The 17,719-nt window shown below is 36.7% G+C and overlaps 1 protein-coding gene across 1 annotated transcript in view; it reads left to right on the forward strand.

Annotated features, from left to right (window-relative positions):
- The window catches only part of SEMA3E (semaphorin 3E), a 143,138-nt gene that overhangs the window by 66,398 nt on the left and 59,021 nt on the right, over positions 1-17,719 (forward strand). Inside the window, exons 2-4 of the mRNA XM_026119366.2 lie at positions 5,709-5,869; positions 13,254-13,313; positions 17,485-17,604. Of these exons, the coding sequence (XP_025975151.1) occupies positions 5,709-5,869; positions 13,254-13,313; positions 17,485-17,604 (341 nt within the window). The remainder of the gene's footprint in view (positions 1-5,708; positions 5,870-13,253; positions 13,314-17,484; positions 17,605-17,719) is intronic.

Below are 17,719 nucleotides of genomic sequence, written 5' to 3' on the forward strand. Positions count from 1 at the left end.
GCTTGTCTTCACCAGACTTTGCTCTCTGCCTCCTATCCTGCCAAGCTCCCCGGCGTCTGCCTGGCAGCCGTGCCGTGGAGCCGCACAGATGAAACCTCCAGCTGTGGAAGCTCATACTTCAGTCTCACCACAGCCTTTTATGTCTATCCTCTACTGATTCATCTCCTGTAAATAAGATACTGAAGTATCTTAATATCTGTGTATTAAAAAGTATAGTGGCAGCTTCCACCATTACTGCTACCCCAATTTTTGAGTTAGTTTTCTGTTTGTGATTAAAACTTTTTTTAAAAATTATTGGCTCCAATTATGCCAGCAAACTTCCTGCTGTAGCATTGACTTTAGCCAGAACAGGCCAATTTCCACGGACTTCTTTCTGTTGCTCAGCTCGTTCGGGCACCTGAGTTAGTGTATGTCTTCACTGCATGGCAACCGCTGTCACCCTTCTGTAATCGTTGTGGCAGCGATATAGAAGAGTGTGAGCATCAGAAAGGACATTGCTAATGCATTAGCTCATATTCAGCAATACAGTTTTGAGGGCTTTTTTTTTTTCCTTTGGTTTCTCTGCTTTTTTTCCCAGGGAAGAGAACTTCTGCCTGCTGTTACCAATTTTATATGGAATATTGCCAGTTAGGGGTCCTAACCTTGTCAGAATGATCCAGCCACTTGTAAGATTGTATTTTTGTCCTGGTGATGGATGCCTCGTTAGAATACCCTTGAAGAGTAATCTGCCTTAAAGTACTGGCGGTTAAAAACTGAAGGATACTTGCATTTACTGATCTTACTATTAACCTGTAATTCATAAGCTGCATTACTCGTCCTTCATACTCTCTCCCTATGCCTCTGTTTTGTTTTGCCTCTTTCTGTTTCTGTTCTTTTCTTGTCACATCTAAGCAGGTTTTGGTTATCCCTTAGTTATATAGAAAAAAAAAAGAATTAACAAAAATTACATAAGGTTTGCCAAATTCTCACAAAATCTGATCAGCTATAATATTTATATTCCAGAACTATTCTGACAGTTGAGAACATTAAATGTCATTGAGGTGTTCACATTACCTAGACTTTATATCCTGTAATCTGTGGTCTTTTACATTATTGATGGGGCCAGAAGGGATAAAGCAGGTCTGATGTCCACCTTACATACTCAGCATGTTCAAAGTGCCAGACTCATTTGTCAGTGCCCTGCATCTGGAAAACATCTTTGCTGGAAGAATGTGCTGCAGAATTAAGTAGTGTGGGAGGTGAGACTATATTTCTATAGGATTTAAAAGGGGAACCAAAGTTTTTTATGAGAGGGCAAAAAAGGGCAAAAGCAATAGACCTGTGCAGTTGTGATGATGTAATGCTTTTAAAAAACAGAGCAGAGCAACAGCAGTTTTCACTCCCTAGGGGGAAAAAAAAAAGTTTGTAGTGATATTTGTTTCTATTCAAGGTTTAAAGCTTATCTTCCTCACTAAGCATTTAATTTCTGACAACCTGTTATACCGGAGAGGTAGAATTCACTATATTCTGGCTACACCTGAGGATATTTCTGCTGTAGACTGCTATATTCTGCACCAGGAAGGTTTTTGCATTTAATCTTCTAAGCGTGTTTTAGTTATCAATCATTTTAATTTTAAAAATCTTGAAATAACATGCTAAAAGGGTGATCTAGTTCATTTTTTGTAGTAGAAGAAATGTTTGTTTTAACACAGCCTTAGGCATCTGAAAGAATTAGATACTGATCATTAAAATGTTTGAGAAATCAGCTATTTTGAATGTAATTAACAGAGCTTAATGAATAGCTAACAGTATCGTTCTTGTTGAAGAGGATACAATATGAACACGTTCACTGGAGTAGATTTGTAAGAAAAAGTATGGTGAGTGAGATCAGTCTGAATATTTGACAGCAAGCCCTGGCAGGCAGATAACAAACCTGCAGATTTATACTAAGCATTTAAAGCAGAAAGGAAAAAAAAAAAAGAAAAAAAAAGAAAGAAAAAAAAAGAAAGAAAAAGCAAGATTTGTTCCATTCAGGTGATGTAGCTCTCCTACGAAATATAATCTAATAGCTCAGACTTTGCTTTAGGGCTTTCTTTGGTAAGTGAAGTGATTCAATTAGGAATATGTAAATATTGAAACAGTCATTTATTTTTTCAAGTAAAAAATTGTTCATACTGTAAGGGTGCATTTTTACTTATGGTGTAGAGCTTTTAAATCAGAATGGCCAAGCACTCAGTACAGTATCATAGAACAGCTAAGTATAGCTTTGTCAAATTTGCTGATCAGTACACTGAGGCATTTTGAAGCTCTGTTTTTACTAAAAGACAGGGGTAGGGATGGGCTTTTCTTTTCTATCTATCTCATGTGTTAAGCACAAACCATATAATCTCCATGAACAATCCTTCCTCTTTTTTCTCTTCCTTTTTATTTCTTAATACAAGACTATTGTAGAGTGTACATTATAAGACAAAACAAAGCTTTTTGTCACAGAAATATATAGAAACACAATAAAAGGGAGGGTTTTATTCACCTGAAACCTTTAGCCATTCCCATGGGAGAGAGGAGCCCAGAGTTTCTAGTCCATGTTCTGGAACAGTTTATATACTTTAGTCACTGACTGTTTAATATAAATGCATATATAAATGCAAGTCTGGAAGAAGTATAGCTCTATTCACACAGTGCTACCTCTAAGCTAACCAGCTTTGCTGGGGGAACCTAGCATATGAATGAAGTTGTGCTGCTTCAAAAGCTGAGGTCACTTACATTAAATCAAATCATGGTGAAATTCAGTTGCCTAGACATAACAGGCGTGTAGTGCCATTTTAGACTCTCTGGGATAGCCCACATGTTCTCCAGAAGCGTCCTGGCATTCAGAAGCTTCTGTGTCCTGTTTATGTACACCATGCTGATATCTCAGATATCCCATAATGTCCAGAAATCTACTAATACATTTGTGTTTAGGTAACAAAAATCACTCTCCAAGTCCCTCTGCTTGGTCTTTTCCAGCCCTTCCAGATGTCAGGTTCACATCTGTGCTGGTCTCCACACTCACTGCAAAAACATGCCTGTATACCTTTTACTGGGGGTGGTCCTAGAAATACTTTTTTACAAGTCTGATCTTGAAAGGTGTTTAATATTCTCAACTTTCATTTAAGACAATCAGAGATGCAGGTGTACTTGGCAATACTGAGTCTTATGTGACCAGTCACCAGTTTATATGATTAGGTATAGGATTGTTCATCATGATTAATATTCTCATTGAAAGCAGGTGACTGATATCTCTGATCTGTGTAAAGAAATATTGTCTCACTTATGTAAAGTTCATTTCTAGGACAACGTGAAAATAAATCAGGGGAAGCTATCAAGGTGTCTTTTCTGTGGCTTCTATATGACTAAAATTTAAAATTCAGTTCTCCTCAAACTCATAAATAAAATATATTGGATGCTTTATACTCTTGCAAATAAAAACATGTTTTATTTAGGAGCAAAAGCATATTTCCATTCTTCTTTTATCCCTTTTCTAATCTGATCACAAACAAGTAATGTTCTTCTGAAGCAACTATCTGCTGGATTTGCTTGGTGAAAGATTTCTTTGAGAGCAACATCTCTACTTTGCTATGCAGTCTTAAGCTCAGTGTATCACTGCTAAATATATGCATACATATTCACTTGTCAGTACATTACACAGACAAAAAAAGAATTTTGTTGTACTCTATCATGATCTTGCTGTGTGACTTAGTTTCTCCATATCTAAAAACAGGTTAATCATACATGGTTGCAAACTGCTTTCACCAATACTGTAAAAAAATGCTATGGAAAGTCTAGATTTTATTAAAATTACACAACTATTTAATCCATAGGTTCTTTGAATCTATGAAATCTTAGAAAAGAAATCAGTCATAAGGCTGAATTTCTGTTATGACTCCTTTCACGTAAATTTTATCATCTAGGTAAACAGCTTTCAGAAGCTAGTTGCTTTGGGGCTCTGATCTGAATTAACCTAACCAAGAAATGGAGCAAAACTGATCTAATTTATTACTAAGCTCCCTTATCATCAACATAATACAAATACTAACTTGAAATGAAATGAAATTGTAAAAATATATCTGTTTGATTAAATTAATATTGTCATCAAATGCTAAAATTCTTACCTTGGCTCAAAAATGTTTGTCTGTTTCCTGTTCATTTTCTATACTTTCAAACAGATAATGTAAGATATGATGAGGAAAACTGGTGGTGCTAAATCTTGCTAAAATGGTGCTAAATCTGTGGGTGAGGTTAACATAAAATTCACATAAAAAGTTCAGATATCATTGGTTTGAAAAACTTTCCTCAGAGAGCACAGGACACATTTTTCATAGTGATTATGACTTTTGGTGGTTGAATCTTTGGGTGGTTTACAAGGCTGTGATTCTCAGGTTAAAGACACATATCCATTTCTGAAAATCAAGCCATACAGATTATGGTCTCAAATGGATGCTGTAATGGTGTATCCATGTGAGGGCTTCCCCTGACGTGCAGAACCAGCCCCTCGCAGGGCAGCTGTGGCTTCTGCGTGGTTGAAAAGGTGTCGCGTGAATGCATGAGCATAGCTGCTGGTGCGGCATCACCAAAATGATGTCCTCTTTGGTGTCTTCACTAGTTTATGGATAGTCCACATCTTCCAGCATCAGATGCTAGGCCACATCCAAACAACTGGGAAAGTTAACCTCAGAGGTAATAGCTCTGAGGATGAGCCAAAGGGAATTTAGTCCCTTTTACCAAGACTGATTCTTGTTTCTTCAGCAGAAAATACTTCCCCACAATATAGACATAGGAACAGAACTCCTTTCCCCCAAACCCAGCTCCGCTGCTCCCCTGATGCAGTCCTAAGGCTGCTGTCTGGAAGGACGTCTTCTGAGGCTTTCTGCCAGCAAAATGGTTTCCAGCCTTTCAGACCTGCTGCCTGCTGGACTGCACCATCTGCCCAAGGGTGAAGAAAGACTTCTGGTGCTGTGCTTGCTCCTATCTTTCTTCCTGAGGCCTGTTTCCAAGTTTCTGCAACATTACCCAGGATGAATTTCCCTTTCTCTGTGGAAGCAACTTGAGCCTGGATCATGTACAGCTAAGCCCCAGCTGCCCTTAACTGGTCAGCGTGTTTCCTGGAAAAATCAGCGATCACTTTGAAAAATATAAATGTTTTACAGGCTTTATACTGTTTTTGATGACTTTAGAGCTAATATTTTCAGAGAATTTAGTGGAGAACAGTTCTGGGTTTAACGAAAGCAATCCCATCCCCCCAAAAAACAAAACCAGAACAACATTGTGCCTGCAATAAAAACCTGTAGTTTGACAAGCCTGAGGGAAAGACAAGGAGATAGTTTCCAGTAATTTTTCAGTTTCCATGCATTTATTCTTTGTTTCCCATTTGCAGTTAATGTCCTAAAAAACCTTTTTTTTTTCCTTTTCAGAAAATGTTATAAGAGGAAACTTATCTCCCCCCATCTCCATCTTATGATATATCAAGCACAAAGATTATGATGTAAAGATCCACATACAATTCTTGTGGAGAGTTGGCTGGTTTTGAAAATTGTTCCCAGGTGTTTTGTGTCTCTTTCTTACTCAAAGATTATACGATTAGCATTTTAATGTCCCACAAATTTTTGCTGAGTTCCCTAGGAGGACAGGAAAATGAAGCCATGAAGCTAAGCTGTTTGGTATTTGTCACGCACACTCTGATTGTATTTCAGAGCTCTGGGATTTAAACAGGACGTCAGTCTTTCACAGCCCATTTGGATATCTTGGTCTCCACATAATGCTGCTGGATGAGTATCAAGAGCGACTGTTTGTGGGAGGAAGAGACCTCTTGTATTCCCTCAGCTTGGATCGACTCAGCGACAACTACCGAGAGGTGGAGTAAAAAATATATGTATTATTTACTTTGTGACATAATGCATAGCACAGCATACATGATTGCAAAGGAGATGATGGATCTTTTTGTAGACATTAAAGTTTTGTAGATTAACATAAAAGTCGTGTTTATCTTCAAGAAGAAGACACTGCTTACTGTTTTTTTCCAAGTATAGCCCATAAGAGTCACTCTAGGTAAAGAGGTCTGGAGGATATATATCTTCTACTCATTATTTTTCAGCATGTTTACTGAAATTTAAAGCATCTCACAGTACTTTGTGCATACCTGCTCTCCCATGTATAATCAAAGAATAATTTCTCCCAGGTGTTTGCAAGAGATTTTTTTTTTCTTCACAGCATCAGAGAAAGGGAGATTTTTTTTTTTTAAACCTTATGAGTACATAAATTACAAGAGGTATTCAATGGCAGTACAAATCGAGCAGCTAATTTTTATTACTGTTTAGAAACTGCATTTTGCATCACTGGCTCAAAGCTGATACTGTTAAGTAGTGACCGAAACTGTCATTTGAAGTCTACTCAGTGGTCTGTGGGAGGAGGATGGTTTAAGTCATAATCCTACTGGAGAGCCTGGCACATCATAGAAACCACAGCTGGTTGACACTCCGGCAACTGAAGTGGAGAGACTTGAACATGGGAAGGGGTGGACCCTGGCTTCCTTACTGACTTAAGTCCTTGGTAGCTAATACTGGAAGGAAGCAGCAGCAAAGGAAGCTGGCAGAGCTACTGCTCCTGCCTCAATCATCCTGACTGTGGATAAAGGGTGTTTTGAAATATTTCGGTGCTTTTCTTATCTTTTTTTCTGAAATTTCCTCAATATGTTTTGAAATATTTTCATTCCTTGTTCTATCAATGAAAGAATAAACAAACAAATAAATAAAGCCCCTCTAGAGAAATATGATTTTTGAGTTCCACAGTGCACTGACCACTAGACTAATATTTCAAAATCTTTTGTTTCTGCACCCTTCTTGTAAGTGAATATCACTATTCCCATGCCAACAGTGTCATAAACTTTCTTATCTCCAAGTGTAATTAGCATGTTCTACTACTGTGAATGGAGATAACATGTTTTTTTCTTTGTATGAACAGTTTGGGAAAGGCTGTCTTAGAGAGGAGGAAATGGATAAAAATACTCACAGAGGCCATTTGAGAATTTGTCTACATAAAGGAAATAATTTTTTTAACTCCTCAGGGAGCAATGTTACATACTGAGCTTTGTTCCTTCACAGTGAGATATGAGCTAACTCCTTTTCCATCTGATAGGAATTATCCTCTGACAAGATGTTAGAGCTCAGGGATACAAAAAAACATTTAGGAAGCAGTTGTTTCTATACAGTGACTTTTTTCCCCTCTTCTTCCTCATTTGGCAGTAAATCAGTATGAGGAAAGATGACAGTATAGAACATTTTATGCTTCTGTCCAACCATCGTTGTCCCATCTGGACATACTCTTGAAGTTCGCTGCCCTCCTCCTTGTTGTTTTTAGATGGAAGATCAGCCATTTATTCTGAAACTATACTCTCTGCCTTGAGACCTGCATGCAGAGTATGACAAATTAATGGAAGATCTTCTTGCTGGCTTGCTTGCTTGCCTGCTTTTATGATGTGCAAAAGATGAGAAACTAGAATAAATGGAGCTTGACCTAACATGTTTGGAAACATGACCTCACTGGGGATTAGCTCCTCTTAATACAAATGTCATGATCCTTTTTTTTTTGTTTCCTCAGCATTCACTCAATGCTGATTTTGCTCAGCAGTACGTAGGGCAAGCGTGATTGTCCCACAACATTATCAGCAAAAGTGTAGAAACACACATTTCTGTATATCAAAGCTTAATTACTGAGATACCTAGAGTGAAGTTTCAGGAATCGAGAGACTGGTTGATTCATTATTATCCGGGTTCTTCACTAAGCTGCCTTTAGCTGTGTGTTGGTTAGCCTTTGACCTTCCCTTTCAAACTGAAGACTTTATCTTAGTTAATCTAAGGCACCAGTTATGGTCTAGTGAGAGTACAAGAGTGGAGGCAAGTTTCTGGTTTTCATTCTCTTTCCAGTAAACAGGATGAGTCACTAGATGCAAAAGAGACGTTTCGTAAAGTTGGTAGCTTTGGTGCAGATTTCATAGGACTTTTTCATTTTCTAGGTTCTAGAAAACAGTTGGAGTTTTAATTCATTGCCATCCCTTTTTGCACAATTTGGAATATGAATATGCTCTCTAAAAAACAAAATTAAACCAAATCAGAGATGTATCTCTTCTGCTATGAAACAAACCAGTCATTCCTCAGATATTCAGTTCTAATGAGCATATTAAGGGTCCCTCAAAGAAAAAAAAAAAAAAAAAGGTTGGGTGGACATACAACATCTTTGCCATTGAGGCCTATTGACAGCCAAAGTAATCCATCAAATCCAAAAAATTCACCTTGTGAGGCATGAGAGGTATGCACTCTAAAACCCCCCTGCATTTAATAGACCATATTGTTCCCTAAGGTTCCATTCTCTTCAACTTTGAAAAATCAAGCAACAGTCTGAAGGATAGATTATAAGTTTTCTATGCGATTAGTTGTTTATGCATTTTTATGTTTAACAATATTAACAGCATATATTATCCTAAGCACCCAGCACATCATGCAGAGAAGGGATATATATGAAACTGCAAAAATCTCTCCAGGAATAGAATTACTCCTGTCATTCCTGCATTGGATCTGGGTTTAGCCCACAGTTGTGCCATAGGCTTTATATGGCATCTTAAGCAAACACACAACATATCATTTCTCCATTGATCAAGTGAAGAGCAATTATAATTCCTTTGCCTACTTTTTATCCTTTCTTGTACCCTTTGTATCTCTCCCTGCCTACCACAGGTATAGAAATTTTGTTGCACCATAAGTATCTGAAGCAGAGTTGCCCTTGTGCTTTGGCTTCTGTATGAAGAAAGCCCTAACACTACCAGTGGCAAGAATGATGGAGAATACGCAGTGTGGATATCAATATTTACAGAAAATTAAAGCCATACAAATACTTGCAGTCTTCTATAAGCTAGAGCTTTGGAGGTACCCTCCATGTGACCTTCACTATCCCCAGAGATCTCATACCCTTTGATACCACCTTTGAAATCAAACTTTGCACATTTTTGGGACTTGATCCAAAGTCTTTAAGGCTTGTAATGATCTAACACACTGATACAAAACCTTCTTTGATGTCTGGTGCCAAATTTATTTTAAAAAGCATTGCAGTTCATTGTAATTTGTGCCAGACCAGATCTCTGTTGACAGCAAACTTGAACCACTGCCAGTAGTTCGCCATCCCCGATATAACAGCTCACAGAGAAGAATGACCTTTGGTTCTATTTTTCCTTTCTTGTAGAAGTGAAAATAATCTGCACTTCCTATTTCTCCAGGAACTCCTCACAGATACTCACTCTTCCTAGCTTATGCTTCAAAGTGCTAGCAAAGGGCTAGCTATGAAGAGACTTCTTAGATAAGTCAATAGGCTTGTGCAGGAAGATTTCAGTGTGCTTTATCTGTTTCTGGTTCAGTATGAGATAGCGTCAGATTAGGAGCTTTCTGCTGTACTACAGCGTAGAGCACTGATAATGTACGCTGCCTCTCATAGCTCTGGTGAAGCTAGCTACATTTTCACTCCAGAGCTGGCTTAACGAAAGTCATCAAAAGCAGGACTGGCTTGCATTTCCTTTGAATATTATGTAGGAATGCACCCATATTCAAATTTAAATGAGAAGCACACAATTTAGCATAATTTTAGTTTGATTACCCATTGGATTTACCTCTCACAAGCCAGCTAGGTCTCCATCTCTTGATAAATACATATAATATCTTCCAGTCATAACTAGATGCTTTTGCAGAAGTTGTGCTTCAGCCAAACATGGGCTACACTGTTTGTTAAGTACTATTTATCGACTCAAAACAAGGACAGAATAGTTAAATGAAACTTAATTGCTCTGTCATTTACTGGCATTCAGACAGGCTCACAGAGTGGTCCATTCCGGCCTGAAGGTCTATAAAGCTCATATCATTTCCTGAAATTAGTTTTCAGGAAACATGTCATCCTGGTTTTTGAGGTTAGTGGCTTAATAGTGAAGCTGTTTGGAGACACTAATTAGGATTCCGATGCCAATTAAACTGTTTCCTTTATCGGAATTTGCTGAGTAGCTGTCAGCCGCACTGCCTTATAATTCCATGTGTTCTTATCAAGCGTATATTCAAAAGTAGCTTTTTCTATCTTTTCAGTTCAGTGCTAGAATTATATCACCAAGATCTTGAAGATGAAAATATTGTGATGCAAGATGAAAAACATCACTAAACCTGCAATTTACAAGTTTGTACTGTTTGTCACAGTAGTGACAGGTTTTGAGTAATTATGTCCAAACAAAAGGTCAAGCATGAAGCCAAGCGACATGTATCTTACTGGGATGCTACACCAGTCTAGATGCACAGGAGAAATTTCCCAAGAATGATTATTGACAGCTTGCCAAAAGACTGTAGTCCTGGCAAAGGACCAATTTGGAGTTAATGCTGACAGTTGCCATAACTGTAAAAGCACGAACATCAGGAAAAATAACATGTTGCAGGTTAAAGGCTACTGTTATAGCTGATTAGTATCTGGATTTCTATGCAGTGCAAACACATCCTATGTTTTCCCAGTTAAGGAAAACTGCAATAATTACACAAATGTAATTAAGCATGGTGAGTACACATTGATAAAGTTCTGCCTATGTCCACCTACTATCCATTTCTTTGAAATCATGACTGACAGACCAAGCTCTTCTCCATTGCATAAACCAAGCTAAGAAATCTTTACAAAGATTTCAGCATTAAAAACATTAAGATAAATGTTTTCCATGTTTTGCAGGACTTGTTTTTTATTTTTTTTTCCTTATACACATGCTTGGTACTATATTTAGAACCAGAATACATATAAAATTGAATTTTGAAATTTTCTGTGAAAGTAAAATCTGATGTGCAGGCTCTATTTTGGTCTCTAGTCTAAAAGAATCTTAAAGACACTTTCAGTCTCTTTTAGTGTCTACTTATGTTAAGACTCCTGAGAGTTATGAGTCTTAAAAAATCATTTCTGGATAGAGCTTCTTCAGGAAGCTCATATTACTAAAATCATAATTCAGACCCATCTGCTTCAGGCAACAAGCATGGGCTTGCCTTAGAGGTAGGTAGCTGGCTACAGGCATCTAAGATAGATGCCTATACTTTTGCACAGCCTGTGGAAAAGGTACAGAGATGTCTTTCTTTCTCTCTACTTTTAGTAGGAACCTTTCCATAGCATAAGTCATGAGAAGCACCCTAATAGGAAACATATGTATTTGAGCCACCGTAGGACTGGGGCTTTGCTGGAAGAAGGATTTGTGCAGGATTCAGTTTGGAAAGCAGATACCTAGCAGCAGTGACAGAGGGTATCTCACGCTGCACATCAGCCTCTTGATTAGGGTAACTCATCCAGGAAATAAAGCCTTTTGTCTCCTCTGTAAGAGGTTTGTGCACATATTCTCCACTTCTCATTAGTGTGTACTAAGGCCCAAATTATTGTTACTTACAATGCAACTTCTTTACAACCTCCAGAAAAAGAGGGAGCAGTGGCCTCCCTCTTTGGGTTTAATCTCTCTCCTAATTCTGTTTATGCATTTAATTTAGTATCTCTTAAGTGGAGAATGTGCATACAAAATGTTTTTAATAGCACTGAGACTAAATATCCAAATACAAAAATAGCCACTTTCACACAATGTATTCAATATTAGGTTACAGAGTCAAGAGTTTGTATTTGTTCTCCCTGTGGTTTACCAGTTCCTAATAGCACCTTGAACCACTGATATGGTACCCACTGATACGGGTAAAAACTCCATTTTACCCTTGTAGAAAGGGCAGTCCTTTGGGAACAGGAAGCAGTGGGTCCAACCTGTTAGAGGCTCAGGAGATACTCGAACTCACATCTCCTAACTTCTAAGTCAACGATTTTGGGTTTAAAACAAGGCTATTCCAGCCCCCACCAGGGAGTAAAGTACCTGACTGTGACTACCAAGCTTTACACCGAATAAATCAGGAATGCTTTGAGCAGGAAGTTGGAGAAGTGTCCTCACAGGTCTCCAGCAGAGTTCAGGTACCTCCCCAGAATACTCAGAAACAATATAGAGCCTAGACAAGAGTGAGATGTTTTCTCCCCATGGCAAGGAACATCTGACCTACATAGGTGGCTATGAGACTGTCAGACCCAAAGCAAATGTTCTGAGTGATTTCAGATTCCATACAGGATTTAGATGCTGTCTGAAAGTAGGTGGTTTGATTTGGCCAGTGAGACTTAAGCACTTGCAGGTGCGGAAGTTGACAATGATAGCGTACAGCAGACCTCTTGCTTTTAAGCATTATCTAACAGGCCTCCAGGATTTATGATTTATCCCCATGACTTAAATATAAAAAAAAACTAATCTGATAAAATCTAAGAAAACTAAGATAATTAAATTACCTCCTACACATACAAATGTTTTCCAGATAGAAATAATTTCTGGCTGGACTATTGACAAAATTTCTTAATGATGACTTCCATTTTTTGATTCTATCTCTTAATTTCCAAATTCTTTTGTTTTAGCTGAGCCTGATATCACCAAAATCGACATGTTCTTGTTTTCACTTTTAAAAGTTGTAAGAACTGAAGTAATCATTCCAGTTCACTTAGTCATGGTTTAATATTGTTTTCATCGAAACAAATCATGCATCTGGAATGAAACATAGATTTTATACAGTAGGTAACTGAAAAGTAACTGGAAAAGAATCCTGCTTGTGCAATTTGGCTTCACTTACAGTAATTGACTGTGAAGAGCTGATCCTACTCCCAGGAGGTTAATCGCTGACCCTCATTAACTTGGCTGTAAACTATCTTCTTCCTTATGTGTCGCTTAAAGCAGGAAATCAGTGCTTCAAAATTAATATTTTATGGGAAATTGTTGAAAGTCACTGACAATTTATCAGGGCTATTCATGCTGAGTTTCTATAAAATGGTCAGTACATTAACTCCTTCACAATTCCATTCGCTAGTATTAAGCTTGCTGAGTTACCCAAAAGAAAGTAGTTACATTCTAGGGACAATACCTGTTACATTATTTTACACTTTTATAAATATTTAAGAATAAAACTAGAATATTTTACCTCAAAGCTGTTCCAATATGTAGAAGAAATTATTAAACTCTGTAATATACACTGTAACAATAAAAACTGTATATACACTAAATGTGTATTTCACATGAACAGTAGTGGAAAAGCTGGATTAACCCTAAACTATGCATGGTCCCAGTTGTATGATTTTCAATGTGGGTTTTTTGTTTTTTTGTTTTTTTGGTTTTTTTCCAGATCCATTGGCCTAGTACACCTCTGCAGGCAGAAGAATGCATAATTAAAGGAAGAGATGCTGTAAGTATCATTAATTACGAATCAAATATACTTTAATTATACCAGTGGCTGATCCAAAACAAGGATTCAGGCATCCCTGAACTTCAGAGAGATCAAAGCACAGACACAATTCTAAGTGTTGCAGCTTAAACATGTGTAACTACTGTGAATACACTAAATGATTGGTTTAATTGCTTTTCAAAACAGCTTATAAATGGGCAATGAACATTCTTGAACATCTGAACTTTCTCCTAATTCTTTTTCTGATAATAACAGAAAAGGTATTTTATTAATTTCCTTTTTCCATTTCTGTCTCTCTTTCTTTCCATACACATAGGATACTCTCTCTGCTCAATCTTTTTGTACATTGCAATTTCTCTCTAAAATTCACATTCTCTAGAATACCTCCTTTCTGAGGTTATCTTAAAGGTTCATTGCATTTTTCTGGACCATTTTTGGACCTTGAGATTTCCAGGTAAGTTTGGTAGAAAAAAATGTTTTTCTGCATTATTCAAACTTGGTGTTCATATTAAATTAAATCCAAAGCCTAAAATGCTTGAGCTTTATCTTATACTACCCCTCAACATAGGTTGTTATTAACGTTAAAGCTCTATTACCTTTCCATCGCAACAACATCATGGAACATATTTTCTAATACTTTATCTATGATATTTTTGTGGGGGAGAGGGGTCACTGGGAAAATAAATCCTTAACCCCTTAGAGAAATGGGTACTGAGGCTCACAAGACTGCCAAAAATCACTATGTTTTAAAACCCAACCTGTCATTACAACTTTTCAAGTTTGTATTATGATGAATGTGAATATTTAAAGAACTTTTCATGGTTTTCACATTCATTCTGCCCTGTGAAAGTTACATGTCTCCATTTTCAAAAAGAAAAGCAAAGGACCCTTACATAATCACAAGACTTCAGAAAATGAATTTATAAGAAAAAGATGTTAAAGTTGTGAAAGCTAAAAATATTTTAACACCAAAACAGTAGGAATTATTCTGATCATCACATGAGATCTAATTATGTGTGGGCCCATGCAAATGGATAATGCTAATTAATTCTGGGAAACCTTAATAATTTTCATTAGTGTACTTAGTGAACTAAATTGTTCAACCTGAAAGGAATCTAAATTAGAATCAAAACCATTCCTATTACTTATCTCCTTGAGTTCTTTTTGTCTCTATAAACATATATTGCTTAATGATGTTATGTCTTAAAATTAACCCTTTGCCATTTCTAAGTTTTGGATATTATTTTTCATGCTCATCTCAGAGAAAAAAAATATATATTTATCAGTGTTCTTTAAAGCTTTTTGCTTATTTCCACGCTGTTTCCCTCTTCATGTTACTTTACAGAACATCTATTACTCACTTCATAACTGGCATTAAGTAGAACTTTAAATGGTGTAATAATCATCTCAGTGTTCAGGTATTTCACGTTCTCTGCTTCTTGCTGTATATAATACAAGCTCTTCAAATATTATCAGCTCATCATGTAGCAGTAAAATGTTAAGCACTGTAGTCATAAAAACAGTTTCAGAAAGCTTGTAACAAACTAAATGGGACACTTAGAAAAGCCTAATCTTAACAAGACATGCATCACCTTAAACCTGGGCCCTGCTTTTCCGATCAGGATCAAGCCAGTGATGAAACCCTTGTGCTTTCATCCAATATGCCTAAAACAACACCTGTTAGCCTGTGGTGTGAGAGTCTTTAATTTGTGCCATTATTTTATCAGAACTGGAAATCATTCAGAAGTAGAAATCAGGTGATGACTAGTTCCCTAGCACTGAGAAGTTTCAGATGAATGAAATTCCACAGATCTATTCATGTTTCTACTGAGCCTGCTAAAGACAACCACAACAGTTAATTATTCAATATAGTAGGAGGACAGTTTATTTTAACAGTCCCCTGATGCATTTAATGACCTCCTTCCTTATTATGTGTGTGGGATATTATTACTGGGGTGAGCAGCAATGCCTACTTACCTGATGCTTCTCAGAATAGGACCCCCTTCCATTTATTTACGATTTTGATAAAGTCTAGCTATTTGGAATGACATTTTCTATATTTGGTATCTGCCTCATCCAGGAGTTTTCTTTCTGCAGAAAATTTCAGGCATTTTTTTGAAAAATTACAAGCATGGGGAAAAAAATGTGCAACTTTTTCCAATGAACAACAACATCAAAAAACCCCTAAGATCTCTCTTCTTCCAAGATGTCTTTGAGACAAAGATTAGGAGCTGCAGAGACATAGGGGGAGACAGACAAAAAAAAAAAAAAAAAAAAAAAAGGGTAGAAAGCACGTGGAAGAAAGATCAGCAGAGAGGCAGAACAGAATGGATAAGGCAGGAAATTCATAATTGGAAGGGAGAAAGAATGAGGAAAAGCATCAGTTCCCAATAAAGCATCTACTTTAAAAGCTGCAAGACATCATAAAATTCCTACATATTACCATTCCATTAATACCAGTCAACAGAGGTCTGTGAAACCCACAGGCAAGAGGAGCATGCCTGCCTTTGAGTGCTGACCCATTTATAAAAGATCAACTAATCTCAACTCATTTCTTCTCTCAATTAGTCTGATAATTTAAGTAGCAGGATCTAAGTAGTTTTGTCCTGATGACAGACAATGTGGATATATAGCTGATTTTTTAGTTACAGGGTTTTTTTTTAAAAAAAGATTAAGAATTAAGAAATCCTATAATTAAGATTATACAGGGTTAACTTCTCCTTTGCATACACATGATATTTAATTACACAAAGAATTACCTGTCTGTGTAGGTTACCTGCTTCTTTCAGTTAGTATGATATATCTTCTTGTTGAGTGGTTAAGTATGTACTAAAGCATGTAGTAAAGGACACTTTTGCCATAGGATTCTTACTCATTTGTTGGAGAATTTGGAAGACCTGCAACGGTCTGAAGAAAGTAGAAAGATGATTTCTCAGTTTTGAACTGAATACTGTATTGTAAGAGCTGAATTCTCCCTCTCTGTGATGTTGAGTTTTCACAGCTGGTCATTAAGACCCAGGATTCTTCTCATCTAAATTTAACAGTCTGACAACTAATCATCATCTAAAGTAGTCATCTAGGCTTCCTATGCTGTCCTCAGTGAAGGACAGCAATTTTTTCCAAAGGAAATTCCTCTGCTCTGTTTTACACATTTATTTTAAGGTAGAATTAATTGCCTTTTGCAGCTGTCTGGTTCTCTTCCTTGACTATTGAAAGATCTTAGATGAATAATTAGATTAAGATTAGGCATCGTAAAGTAGATGCCTAAACTTTAGATAGCTAAAGCTAGCCGAGATTAACCCCATTGCAATTAAATTCTGTTTGACTGTCTTTAAAACCCAGGGTCTGAGTTGCAGAAATGCTGAGCAATGCAAATGAAAGAAAATTTTACTCCAAACGTAGAAATTACTTTATAAAGTTAATACTGTGGAAAACTAAGTCCCAGGAGTCCCAAAATCAATGGATGCTTTTATCACACTCTCTCTGTTTCTGCAGAGGAAGGATAATGACCCCACATCTCAAAGGGATGTTTGAAAAAAAAATAATTGTAATATTTATGAAGCTGCAAATACACTAATGAGTCCCAGAGTACAGCCCAGGGGAAATGAATAGCTTCTTCAAAGGAGGGTTTGAATAGTGAGAGTAGATAAAGCATGAGGCTATGTAATAATATATATATATATATATATTGATTAGCTGTTCATTACACATGAAATTAATAGTGCAGAGGTCTTGTGGAAAAGTATAAAAGTTATTTTTCTTGAAAGAAAGTTTATTTAACTTGACAGAGAAGTCATTTGCTGAATGTTCATATCTTATGCTCTGAGTCTAATGTCTAGCACATATAATAAAACTTAGTAGAACAAATACTTAAATTTATAGAATAACTCAAAAAAATGTGTTTTATAACTTAATAACTCCTAACTAGTTAAGCGTCTAAAATAACTTGTGATAAATCAGGATTTTAAAAATTGCTTTTTTTCATGTCACAAGTGTCCATCCATGATTTTAGTTCTAGCGTAAAGCAGGAAAAACAAGATTTTTTAGGTTAACAGAATAGAAATTCTCAATGTGCATACTGTCATCTGAAGACACTTAAAATATTTTCTTTTTAAAAAATCTATTTTCAAATGTTAAGATTTACCTCTGTTTATTTTTTTATTCAAACAAGGATGAATGTGCAAATTATATCCGTGTCCTTCACCGATACAACAGAACGCATCTTCTGGCTTGTGGAACAGGAGCTTTTGATCCACTCTGTACTTTCATTAGAGCTGGACATCCATCAGAGGTAAGAAATCTATTTTGCAGAAATGATTCTTTTGCTCTGTATTTCAGAAAGTCCTCCATGGTTAAAAATAAGTAAGTGTTTAAATTCAAGTGCTCAGAGCTCTTATATAAATCAA

This window comes from Dromaius novaehollandiae, chromosome 1 (genome assembly GCF_036370855.1).
Source record: "Dromaius novaehollandiae isolate bDroNov1 chromosome 1, bDroNov1.hap1, whole genome shotgun sequence".
Taxonomy (NCBI): domain Eukaryota; kingdom Metazoa; phylum Chordata; class Aves; order Casuariiformes; family Dromaiidae; genus Dromaius; species Dromaius novaehollandiae.